Source organism: Cottoperca gobio, chromosome 4 (genome assembly GCF_900634415.1).
Source record: "Cottoperca gobio chromosome 4, fCotGob3.1, whole genome shotgun sequence".
NCBI classification, from domain to species: Eukaryota; Metazoa; Chordata; class Actinopteri; order Perciformes; family Bovichtidae; genus Cottoperca; species Cottoperca gobio.
This window is the reverse complement of record NC_041358.1, coordinates 23136937-23150429: the sequence shown is the minus strand read 5'-3', so window position 1 is coordinate 23150429 and position 13493 is coordinate 23136937. Positions and strand designations below refer to the sequence as shown.

Genomic DNA, 13493 nt, shown 5'->3' with positions numbered 1-13493 from the left:
GCGAGCTTCAACCCATAGCTCTGTCTCCAGTTTGTTATCTGACGGCGGTTCTTATTGCGGAACGAGTGCAGCATGGTTCAGTTCATTGGGTAATGATGAATAAACAGTCATGTGGGACTGGAGAGGGATGGCATGTTGGATGAGTTGTCCTAGTACTGGCAGGACAACTGGCAGGGTGTTGCAACTCTGTTCATCATGTCACTGTTGTGCATCATGGACGACGGGAAGAATGAGACCGATGGCAGGAACTGATCGCTGCAGACGTCACACCACTGACAGAGTGCAGATACACAGACCTGACACAAAACAGAGACTCCAGCATAGACTCAGCGGCTCATTCGCTCTTCCTCTCAATATTTCTCTTTAGTCACTGAGCTCGCTGCAAGACGACGCCCTTTAGACTTACAGCATTAATGTCAAATAGTCCATCTGGAAACCACTTACAGTGAAACTGTACAACAACTTTTTTCAAGTTCTTCCAACTAAGCTGAGTACCAAATTTGGTTGTGGACTGGATGACATTTGTAGGAGGAAAAGTACAATGGTGGAACATCTGTTTAGGGAGTGATGGGCGTGGATTTTATTGATTGATTTGGCATGGACCAAAAAATCAATTAAGTATCAAGTATTTTTATAAATGGCCACCTGGATCCAGATCTTTGCCAAACACTCATCACATCCACATCTAGGACTTTGATCTAGCTCTCTGGCAAATTCCACTATAATTAGTTAATACTGTAACTTTGTCAGATGAGCCTGCTAACTAACAAACAGTTAGGTAAAACAGGAAACAGGAAAGCATAAAAGCAAGAATTAAATCATAAAAGACACAATAATGAAGAATGAAACACAATAAAGATATAAAAATAGAAAACATGATCAAAAGAAAAATAACTTTTAAAGTGCATGGACAAACAAAACAAGGTTTAAAGTTGGCAAGATCAAAAGGCAATTACATAAAAGCAAGTCTACGAGAGTGTATTTGTAGATTTAAAATATGCTGAATTAGTTAGTCTGAGTTATTTGGGCCGGGCAGTCTGAGGCAAAAGACTGAACAAGCACAACCACTGTCTGAGTGTCAGGTTAAATACAACATGTCAGGGACGCTCATGTGCAAAGTAAGAAGAGAGTACGCAAATCACAAAAAGAAAACGGCATCAATATGTCCCGGTCACTCTGGATAATCCACAGAACCCACAGATTTTATAGATGGGTAAACAGTTATTAGAAAACTGCTCACAGTGAAGTATACGGATTATCCAGATTAACAGGGTCTTTATATATGAAAATAGATGTTTCTGTTGAACTTTTTAATGTGATTTATTGATGCTGTAAGCACCAAAAACAAAACTCCATTCACCTTCATATAGTGACGATGGCATAATCATTTTGTACTTTGTATAAACCGAGCCTTTAAATGATGCTTTGTCTTTGACCAACATCCCTGAGGTCACACACATCGAACATGTGTCCACCGTATGTAGTTGGAGTGCAGTATGCTCTGTGATGATGGATGGTGTACTGCAGATCCATTGATAATGTATCCATTCCCTGCTGCGTTTGCAATGCTCATAATCTGACACATAGTGTAGCTTCATTACTTTTTAAATTCCACCCCAGCCCCTCCCACAGGAGTGTTGGTTTGCTATAAGCTCGACATCATCATGGATGCTCACTGTAACCGTGACCTAGAAAGTAAAGCAAGATGATTATCTCTTCAACGTGATGAACGACCGAGCCTCAATTAATAATATAAACAGAATAAAGCTACGACTCAATAAGAGAGACGTAAACCCGATCACCTTTTGTTCTCGTCTGAGGTGTGTGTGCGTGTCTGCAAGCAGGTATCAGAGTGTTAGACAGCATAAGACATCTCCACATCACGCAGGATCTAAGGAAGCTAACAAGACGCAGAGCACCGCTGACACCATGGCCTTATGCAGCAGCGGCGTGCTCCCCTCGCTGGCCTGCAGACACCGAAAGCTTTGATCTGCCATCGTGCGGCGACCGACGTCAGACAGGCCGAGGCCCGGCGAGCTGCAGCTGTGACTATCGAACTGATAGGACAGATGCCGTTCCCCTCAAAGTGTGTTGAAATCAAATGAGCAAACCTTCTCTGTTCATATCAAATGTGATAACTTTAATCAAATCGTTGTAGAGAACAAGCACTGTAGATTAAATCTCTTTATGGTGTCACCTTATTGCGTCTTGCAATGCTCTAGATAAGGGGGCCACCTGGGTACGGGTAAAATAATCCTGTAGCTAACCCCCTGATTTATTTCATCACTGATCTAAAAATAGACTGTAGTAAAACCATCTCTCCTTTTCTCTGTTTTCTCTCTCTCTATAAAAGCAAGCGGTGATATTTAGTTTAAAGGGCTGGATCACCCACATGACAAAAAAGCTTTGTTGTGGTATCTAGTTCAGTTGTGGTGTTGCAAACTATCAACAGCAACATCTCTGTTGCAGAGAAAGCTTCACAATAGTTGTAGATAATCCACAGAACACACAGTCCACAGTTTTCATTGGGATTATTTCTCCAGTAGAAGGTAGTTCTGATGACAACTGTTTACAGCACAGTCTGTGGATTAACCAGGACATTATCATCTAAGAATAATTTGGGTAATACGCTCTTTATGAGAGTCACATGAGAACATCTCACTCTCATGTATGTCTATTACATATGAAGCTCGGGCCAGGAGCAGATTATTTAATTTTGGAAGCAGGGGGAAACAGCTAGCATGGAAGAATTGTTTTATATTAATATGTATTAAATAGTGAACTTTAAAAGGTGCAAGTAGCAAACAAAAAACCACAACAATCCGAATGTCTAGATATGGTAAGTGAGTAAACAGGATGCAGGTTCTTACCTTTTCTTGGTATTGTCGTCTGGATGAGTCCAGAGACTGGATGAGTGCGGTTGCGTGGCCGATGAACATGGCGTAGCAGGTAGCTCCGACGATCATACTGAGCATGGTCAGCCAGATGTCCGACATGCTCTCTGGGGCTTGTCTGCCATATCCAATGCACAGCATGTGGCTCATGGCCTTAAAGAGGGCGAAGGAGTAGAGCTCGGTCCATGTGTCATTCTGTAGAGGGAGGGCAAAGAGACAAGAGAAAAAAACAAGTTGGGAAAACTGTCCTCCTAGAATAGCTCCTTACTTTTGTATTGCTACAATGAGCTTGACCTTGTAACCCGAGTCTGTCATCTCTGTCAAAGGTAGACTGTCAAAGGCACACTGCAGGGAAAATGTAAAGGTTAGAGTGCAGCAGAAGTGGTGACTAAATTAAAGAATAAGAGGTTAAGAAATTCCTGGCTCTGTGTCTGGTGAATGTTTCAGGTTTGGTGGAGAGCCTCATCATCATCATCATCATCACTGAGCAACTTCGCCTGGTCTTGGCCAGAGCAGAAGGAGAAGGGGAAATGAGTGTTAATGAGGAGCCTGTACATCTACCTGCTCCAGTCTGCCTTTGATTGGTGCTCACACACTCAGTCGACCTAATTCTCCCGCGTTAAACTCATAAGAAAAGCCCTCCACATTCACCGCTGACCCTCATATCCACCCCTCAAACAGCTGTGGTTCACCCACTGTATGTGTGTTGCTTCTTGGTGTCTTCCGTCGCTGATTGACTGGTTGGATTTGTATCTGATTTGTGTTTCTCCAGGGGCATTTGCATTTCATTTGAGATGCAAATCTGGTTGGTTTCGAAGGAGGTGAAAGAGGACGTACAGGCAAGAGGCTGCCGTCAGATGAAAATGTGTGTTTAGAAAGGTTTAGGCGGGATGCTGTGGCCGATTATCAAGATATGAAAGCAAGTCTGCTTACGGCTTTGAGTTATGTTTTTATATTATTTTTTTAATTGCTCCCAAGTCCGTTTTACACGGCGGGGGTTGCATACACATCATAATTTCCCCGAGAGGATTAATACAGTATGTTATATCCTATGAGAATACTTCTAAGCAACACCTTCATTTAATGGAATACACAAGTGTAATTAAAGTCAGATCTGCTCGTGTCCTATATGGGCAGTGACATTCATATATCTATAATTTACACTTTCACACAGCTTTCCTTCCTTCTTTAGTCAGTTTAAACTTTTACTTCTTCGCCTGGATTATGTGTTTAACTTCTTCGTATTTGTCTAATATTGTAGTTTGCTCTACATTTATAAAATATGCTTCTCTGCTGACAACAAGATAACAAGCTGACAAGATATCCTGAGTATGTTGAACTCACTTCGAAGTGCATGCCTCTGGTGACCGTCTGTGAGCTCAGAGCGTGACTCAAAGTTTCATATCGGTTTTGAGCTGGCAGCTGGATCAAAGGTTTGGATTTGTTTGAGGAGATAAAACTGGAACTTAAAGGTCTTACATAAAAGACAGAGAAACTTGCGACAACAGTTTGAAGCCTTTAAGATTGTAAGCACCATCGTCATCATATCTCATCATATCTCCAGACTTGTAACTGCAATCCTTGTCTCACTGTATCAAACCCTAACAGAGCACATACAACACTCCAGCCTCAGTCTGAGCCTCACCCCCACTGTCCCCAGGTGGTGACCAGACCTCGAGCTGAATCCCTCCAGTCAGCCATCAGCATGCTGGTAACATTACTGATGGATAAACAGCAAGAGAAGAAGGCCTTAACCAAGAGCACAGGCACAGAAACACACACGCAGGGGTGTCAAAACATGACTTTGCAAAGTGTAAAAATGTGTTGTTTTGATCATAAAGTAAAATACTGTTCCAGATACCTGTGATAAAATGTGTTGTGCCTTTGTAGATACACTGTGACCTGTACGCTGTAATGCACATGTGTAAATGATAAACTAATACTATTGTTGAAATTGCACCTTTCTTCTTAAGAAATTTCAGGTTGTTCATGTTTTGTAAAAAGATAGTTCATTAAGTTTGAACATTTTGAGGAATGTACTTGTACGTTTTTGCACTAAAACGAAGGGGAACATTTGGAGCTGTCGTTATTTACAGGTTATTATGCTGTGATTTTACTGGTCCGGCCCACTTGAGATCAAATTGGCCTTTATGTGGCCCTTGAACTAAAATTAGTTTGACACCCCTGGTTCAGCGGTTGTTAGCAGACACACAAAGATATCCTGAGTATGTTAAACTCACTTTGTAGAACAGGCCGCCGGTGACTGACTGTGAGCTCAGAGCAATTCAAAAATTAAACTTCAAAATGGACTCCTGCTGAGTCTCTCGTACTGTACATAAAAACAAGAACCAGCTCTTAGCTTGTCTATCTGTGATCTATACTTATACTGCTGCGGCATTTATAAGACAGCATTCCTGTTAATGAACTGGAGTTCTGCAAGTGGAATTTTGATTATAGATAAATATTTGACCTTTTTCTGCCTTTATTTGAAAACCTGAAGATAGATTGGAAGGGGAGAGAGAAGTGCGAAAAGGTTTGACAGGGTTTGACAGGGTTTATGTATTCCTTAACCAGGTGCAGTAACTTAGAAGAGTCTTAGCTCCGGTTGCCTGGCAGCCACCAAGGCAACCAGCTTAGAGATGAAGGCAACACATGACCATCTGTAAACGGTCAGTTTAAGTTTCAGATAATAGCTGATTCAAACTGACAGTGTGTACAGCTGTCTCTCACTGTTAACAATCACAGCCTTTATGGTAACACAACAAACACATTGTACAGAGAGACCACCCTGTGTGAGGGGGAAAGAGGAAACTAATGAAATGCTCTGGTGTTCATTTTATCTGCCATCGGTCTTCACTGAGCCGGGTGGATGAAGCTAATTGTACATAATACATTTAGGGATGAACACAAAGGGAGTGAGGGACATCTATGATGCATGATGGAGTAAGCATAGAATAGTGAGAGTACGTGCATGCTGGCACATCATCTGGGTTTACATGCTGTGTGTGTGTGTGTGTGTGTGTGTGTGTCAGAACGTGTGCCAGTCACCTCTTTGACAGTGTAAAACCAGCATGGGGAGTTTGGATTGCTCGAAAGGACTGACATTATAGATGACGCTGACATTTAGAAATGTATTATGTCAATTGTCAGAAAAGACCTTGTTAGCCATTCATTATTTCGAAACAGTGTTTGTATTTATTATTGAAAGCTGAAGGAGTAAAGAAAGTTGCAAGATGGTTTGGTGTCTCATGGAATAACTTGACAATATTAATAAGGAATGGTGACATTAAAGGCGATACTATTTCTCTATATTAGAGTGCTTGCAGACACTTAAATTGGATTGTGTGTTAATGTGAAAATGATCGTCTAATGAGCAACATTTCAGAGCATCATGGTGTTTGCAAAGGTAATTGCAACCTCACAAGTTTGAATTCATAACTTCATGACGGAGCTCAGTTAACAACTGTAGCAACATGTTGCAGCTACAAGGATTTTTTCTTATCTATGTATCTATACATTATAGATATCATCTGATCTAATGAACGTGTTGTAAAATGTAGTAGAAGTGCAGCCATGCTAGTGGCTCTGTGAGGCTGCACTTGGGCACAAGTGCTTTTAGCTTAAAGCTAACGTTAGCATGCTAACATTCTAATGTTTAGCAAGTATCATTTTTACTTTGTACTTTATCTTAGTTTTGCGTGTTAGCATTCTAACATTAGCTGATTAACAAAGTAAAGCTGAGGTTGATGAGAATGTCATCAGTTTTGCAGCCGAAGAATTGCTGCCATCTTAAGAGCTACAAGAGCTTTGAAACTCAGACTTTCATAGACAGATAGAATCGGAGGGATGAAACCATCTTTTTAATGGTCACAGTCCAAGCCCCTACTGACAGAGCCACTTGTTCAGACTTGTTTATTGAAGTCTTTCTCTGCTGACTCCTGTGTGTCTTCATGTGGGAGGATTTCAATGATTTGCGAGAGGTGTGGACTCAGTGAATCATAGCTTTGCTGCTCAATAAGCTGTAGTTATTAGTTATTGTAACTATACTTCATATATTTTGTATAGTTACAGTGGAGACGCAGAAACCACATTATTTATATAAACAGATTACAACAGCTAAAGGGAAGGTCTGTATTATTCAGGAGAGAGGCTAGTTTTCTTTCCCCCAAATGTATGTTTTCAGCTCTTACTTAATAATCTTATGTACTTCTTTAAATATGCTTAACTTCTTCCCTCGGCCAACACAAAATACAAACATTCAATGAGATGCGTTGCTTTGTGAATCGTCATCACACCCTTCTGTTCACTCTGCCCTGCTATATAAACAAAACACTGAAAAAAGTTCAGCTGGCTACATCTGGGCAGTTTGACATATGTAGTTTTTTAAGAGCTGCTACTTTTTTCATCCTCCTCCCTGAGGTATTCAACGTTGGCAGAACTGCGATGGACAACACCGCAGCTTTCATTCTTTAGCTTCCAGCAAATCGGAAGATTCAGCCATGCAAGTGGAAACACTTTGTAGACCAGGTGTGCGGAGGGATACAAATCACAGGTGCACTCCTGTAACTAGTCTGAGATTACAAAAGAGCTGACTCGTTTGCAGAGGAGGCGCAGGTTCAGTCTGGCCTCTGAAGGACCCGCCTTTGTAAGCCGTGTCCTCTGAATTAAGACACAGCTGTAGATTTCGGACTGCTGTTCGTGTGCAACCATGAGCATCCAGAGAATGTGTGTAGTTGATGATGCAAGCTGTGGCCATATGGCGCAAGCCCAAAGTATCTGTGCTGCTATGATCATGAGAAATACAAAACAGACCTTTGTTGTAGTAATGATAACTACTCCGAACAGACCAAGTATAGAGCGTGGACCAAGCAAGGCACCAAAGCTCCTCACTGTATAGTAGTATATAGCTGCCCCACTGCTCCTAATGCTAATACGTATGTGACAATAAAAAGTTGATTGAATGCAAATCCTCTCATTTCCATCTGAATTTTAAGAACAGCTGTCACTCATGCCGTGCCACACCCGTTTTTATATCATCAAACAAAAATAAGAAAAAGGATCACTTGAACATACGCCGGCAGGATGAAACTTAAAGTGCCCAAAGTGACAGAAATCACCATTTATTTGTAGTGTGCTTTGAATTTTTAGTTCGGCCCCTTCCACTAATATAAAGGGGATTTAGGGGGGGTTTATTACCTATACTGCAACCAGCCACCAGGGGGCGATCAAGATATGTTTGCCTGACTTCTGGGGATCCATCATGGAGCGTTATCTCACTTAGTTTAAGTTGCTCTACTATTTCAAGATATAAAGACAAACTCGTTTGCAAAACAACTGAATATTTATTCTGTTATTCAATAAAAAACCCTGAACTCACTACATATCACTGCTTAGCTAAATATGACAAGATCACTGCAGTTTGTTTTTACTGTTTTATTTTTTATTTTCGGCACATGGCTTGACATGGCAAAACACAAATGACCTCAGATTAGAGTTAATAACCGTCTTCAAAAAGACTTTACTTGTATTTAAAATGGATTACAACTCAGGACCTGACCTTTATGAATTGAGGATCAAATCAATTTCCACATGTCACTCACATGCATTGCATATGCTCCAAATTGCACACAGTACTGTAATCTAAATTGTGTTTTAAGAAACTGATGTTGTGTTACACTTTAGAGTACATGAACCAAATGGATGCTGAAAGAGGCTGTTCTAATCCTGGCAGTTAGATCACTTCAGTTATTGAGTGAATGGGGGGTATCCTTATTAACTTTGACAGCAGGAAGGTCCTCCGTGTGTGTACGTGTGTGTGTGTGTGTGTGTGTGTGTGTGTGTGTGTGTGTGTGTGTGTGTGTGTGTGTGTGTGTATGCATACAGTGCACATGTATAGATAATAACTAATTAGTGTTCTATTGCAATTCTAGCAACTCTTCCTCCACAGTAAAATGTCTCTCAGCAGCCTTAATATCAAATACACTAAAAGAGCTTAGACTGAAGCAGGAGAGGAAGTGAGAGGCTTTATTTTAATGCCATAGGGATGGGACAAACCCACCTGGCATTCACGTAACAGAGAGCCACGTAAAAGGCCGTGATGATCTGGTATCTTGTGATTACTATGTTGCAGGAGCCTGATTGTCGGGCCTATAATAAAGAATACTGAGTGCACATCTTTTAAAAGTCCCAGATATTGTTTTTGAGTGTTTAAGGGCAGAGTTGAATACATTAGGGGAAGAAAAAGAGTTGGAAGGAGGCTATTTTGAGAATACGCACAAAGACAGACAGACGTATTCAAACACATCACATGTTGTTTTCTATCTGGCTGTATTATAGCCTAAGTGTATGAATGATCCAAAAAGGAAGGTAGAGTGTAGTCCATCGTAGGCAAACAGCCAGTCATCCTGGATGAGTATCATTTAACGCTGTGTCTCTTATTCAAAGACACTCTGAAGAGGATCTCTGACCTTGATTACCCTGAGATGGAGCGCAGCACTGCACACCATGCGGCCGCGCCCACATGGGTGCTCGCTCGCATTGTGGCATTCTCGCTCGGAAAATGGCACACGGGGAGTAAACAATTAGCATCACTCGGAGGCAAGACTGAAGTAAGCTCAGCGAGGTGGAAGGGAGATAGGAAAGGAAGAGAAGCATGACAGCTTAAAGAACGATGTATTTTCTATGCATTTGGCCTTTAGTGATAGTAAAGAGGAGCTGAATGTCACAAATCTATGAGATAAAACTAGAAGGTCGAGCATATGAAGCATTTCTAAGAGATGCCAGACACCTCAGGAAACAGCCTGCACATGATACGCACACGATGAAGGAATATTCCAGTCTGTTGAACTTCCTTAGGCTAAGGATGAGACAATATAGTATCACAATAAGTTGATCGCAGCGAATTATCGGCATAATCGTGAATATCCTCGCATGCTATTATGGTAGATGAGTGGGTATTCTTGGGGTCACAATTCGATTCTCAATTCTCGATACAGTACAAAGGGCTGCTCACATCCCCCTGACTTCTGCCTGCCTCTAGCTCTGTCAATCCCAAACTCACACTCAGTTATCTCTAGTGCAGAATCACAAGTCAGACTGGATCAAAGGGATTAAGCCAAAAAGGATAAATACACAGGGAACAAAACATCTCCTGATTCTGTGACTGATGTAATGGTACAGCTATAAAGAAAACTACTTTGCTTTAATCGTGTTGTAGGTTGTAACAATTGCAGTATATACTCAGTTGCCAGTTTGTTAGTCCCACCTGGCAACAACTAACAGTCTAATATGACATTCCTGCAATAAATCACATCTTCATTCAGGTTCAGTCTTTGTTGAAACGTTTTACAGAGGAGTTAATTAAACTTTATGATCATTTGGAAGCTGTAGTTTGTGGTACAGTTTGAATTGTATTGATTGATTGATTGTGGATTCTGCATCTAAAGCTTCTTGCGAGGGGGTTTGAAGAGAACATTGGGGTTAACTGAGCTCCTGTTTGGCCAAATCCTGGTGGGTTAATGGTTTAAAGTTTGAAAACTAACATGCTTTTATTGAGGATTATTCATGAACAATCTGCTTACATCATTATTGTCCATGCAGCTTGAGTGTTGCACCACTTGTTCTCCAGAGAGTTTTTCTTTCATGCCAACATTAATTTAGGAGTAAAGCTCTCCTAATGGCCTGTCTATCAGCAGATGGCCAGAAGCTACCTGCCAGCCAGAAGGAGGGACGGACATCTGAGAGGATATGTACATAAGAGAGAGACGAAGACGAGAATGGCTAAAGAACAAACCACATGATGTGTTGTAGGAACTGAGTGAAAACAGGCTCTACCTTTTGTCATCCCTCACTCCTGCTTTCTGTACACTGGCCTGTCTCCTGGGATTAACTAGAGAGGGTTTAATTGAGGCCGGTCCTCTGTGTGTGTGTGTGTGTGTGTGTGTGTGTGTGTGTGTGTGTGTGTGTGTGTGTGTGTGTGTGTGTGTGTGTGCGTGTGTGTGGAGAGTCAACCTTAAATAAATCCTAGTTCCCCATCTGCCTGCAAATAACACACCTTTGTGCTCCATGGGGGATGTTCTATGCTTTGGTTTTGCATACTGATATTAGTGTGATTGCGTGACTTTGCGAATACACACTATACGCAAAGATAAACACACACACAGTATGTCACTTACCACCATCTTGTTGAGGGAGACCCAGCAGTCAGAAGGAAAGTCCTGCAGCATGGGAACAAGGAACTGGAGACAGCCATCCCAGTGACACAGCAGCAGCATCATACCAATCAGGTTGAATATTCGCATCACAGCACTGGCCAGGTCATAGGTCATGTGGAAGATCTGTCAGCAGGAGAAGAGACGGGCAGAGAGAGGGTCATCAGAGTGGAGAGGAGGAAAAGACAGAAATAGACGTGTGAGGGGAATGAAAAATCTTTACAGATTGAGGTAGAAACTGTTGAATCACAAACATCCAGCATATTGTTATACTTAGGAGAGAACAGTTGGTGAGTAATCATTTTATATCATGCATAACAAATGTATTCTTCACTGTTATCTAGAGGGGAAGTTTGGCTAACATCCCACTCTTAAAGCAGTATTAACTGATATATGGTCACACGTTAGCATACAGTTGCCTTTTTATACATCCAGCAGTTACGGAGCAACATCATTTGGAGTTGTGTTTCAGGTCCAATAATCACTTTCTTCCTTTTAGCTCTGTTTGTGTCACTAACGAGCCGCTAACTTCCTCAGTGTACTGTGTGGTGCTGGGCAGCTAACATACGGCCGGTTTTTACAAACTGCATCACAACAGCTACATGTTCGGCTCCAACAAAGACACAAAATAAAGAGCTGCAGGGAAGGTATATGTTTAAAACGAGTTGTGTTGAAAAACGAGTCAAAATGCTGTATGTCATTCCTCATCAGTGTTTGTAGAATACTAGTGTCAGGCTGAGGATCTCCATTATAACCAGCTGGAGAAACGAACAAGAGTCTGTATTCTGAACTCAAGACGCGGACGAAGCTGTGATCAGCAGCCTCTCTCTGCTGTTTCTTTACTCCTCTAAGGTAAGAAGCCTCGTTAGTGGGCAGCTAGTGTTGTGGTCACTGCCTTGTAAACACCACTCAGTGTGGCTCCTGCTGGCTGCTGGCCAGGCCTTGTTACCACCATGTGTCTGTGCATGAGGGGAGGTTAACATCAAATCCTTGCTTAGCTGGACCAACTGGAGGCTTCGCTAAATCATAAGCAAAAGCACATTTCCCGCTAGGGACAGAGAATTATTCTACAAGGGAAGAAGGCCAGATGGTGGATGTATGTCTACATATAATATACACTGTATATACATATGGGAAAGCCCTGCTTTATGCCAGTTTAATGATTTCCTATATCAAAAACAATGTGTGTGTGTGTGTGTGTGTGTGTGTGTGTGTGTGTGTGTGTGTGTGTGTGTGTGTGTGTGTGTGTGTGTGTGTGTGTGTGTGAGTCTTAGCTGTCAATACACTTAACATTTAGAATATCTAAAAATGTTCTGCATCAAGGTGGGGGGTTACTTGCTTTTCTCTCTACTTTTCTCTCGTATAAGGGCAAATGGCCTTCGCTAATTTGGAGCGAGAGGAAGGGAAACACAGTGTGAGGCCTCGCCCTGTGATTAGGAAGCATTCCCATCATGATTAATGAGGCTCCAGGACTAATGTTCCCCCCGACACCCGAACAGCACCTGGCCATGTGTCACTGTCAGACCACAATCTGGGTCAGAGCACATTACTGTGACCACAACTCACAGCCTGGAGAACACAGATAAAGTACTTTCTACTTCTGTGTGCTGCACATTGTCAAACACACGGTGAGCCGGGCGATTCAGATGACAACGTTTAGAGAAAACTATTGAACCTGATGAATATTACTCCCACTACCAATCTCCGCTCTCATGCATACACACCTGCTTCCACCCATTCGCCATCATTGTCTAGCTCATGAAAAAGGCATCCTCTCTAGGATATGCCAGCAAGTGGAGAGCTTTGATACAAGCTTCCTGCCTCAGGAAATTGCTCTGATTATTCCTGACAACGCTTATCTCTGCTTTTCTGTTGGACCCAAAACAAACACACACACACACACACACACACACACACACACACACGCACACACACGCACACCAGTCTATTCAGAGATCACGTCAAAAGTACACAACATGCTCGTTCTTTTTTTTAATTATGAGCACAGTTGAAGTCTCGGTTGGCCCACAGCTGAGCTAAACATTGAAATCATCACAAATGATCTCTTAGGAAACCCCACCGCAGCGAGCTGAGCTAAGCTAAGCTGAGAGGAAACACAGTCAGCTACGTTTGGATCGAGCTGTGCAGAGCAGAGCTGGGCTTAACTAAGCTAATCAGGGCAGTGCTGAGTCGAAGCGAAGCAGCATTCAGTCGCGAGTGTTTGAATCAGTAATTAGGGTTCTCGTGGAGCTCAAAATACCACTCTGTAATCAGAAGACACACACTTCATCGATACATGGTTAGCCCAAGTTCAAATGCACAAGCACATAGGACGTCAGGGTTAATCGTGTTTATGTATCATATGGATGACAATGCATGTAATTGGGAA

The 13493-nt window shown here is 42.0% G+C and overlaps 1 protein-coding gene across 1 annotated transcript in view; it reads right to left on the bottom strand.

Annotated features, from left to right (window-relative positions):
* The window catches only part of hcn2b (hyperpolarization activated cyclic nucleotide-gated potassium channel 2b), a 40025-nt gene that overhangs the window by 22691 nt on the left and 3841 nt on the right, over positions 1 to 13493 (bottom strand). Inside the window, exons 3-4 of the mRNA XM_029430361.1 lie at positions 11069 to 11230; positions 2871 to 3089 (exon numbers count right to left, since the gene is read on the bottom strand). Coding sequence (XP_029286221.1) covers positions 2871 to 3089; positions 11069 to 11230 — 381 coding nt within the window. The remainder of the gene's footprint in view (positions 1 to 2870; positions 3090 to 11068; positions 11231 to 13493) is intronic.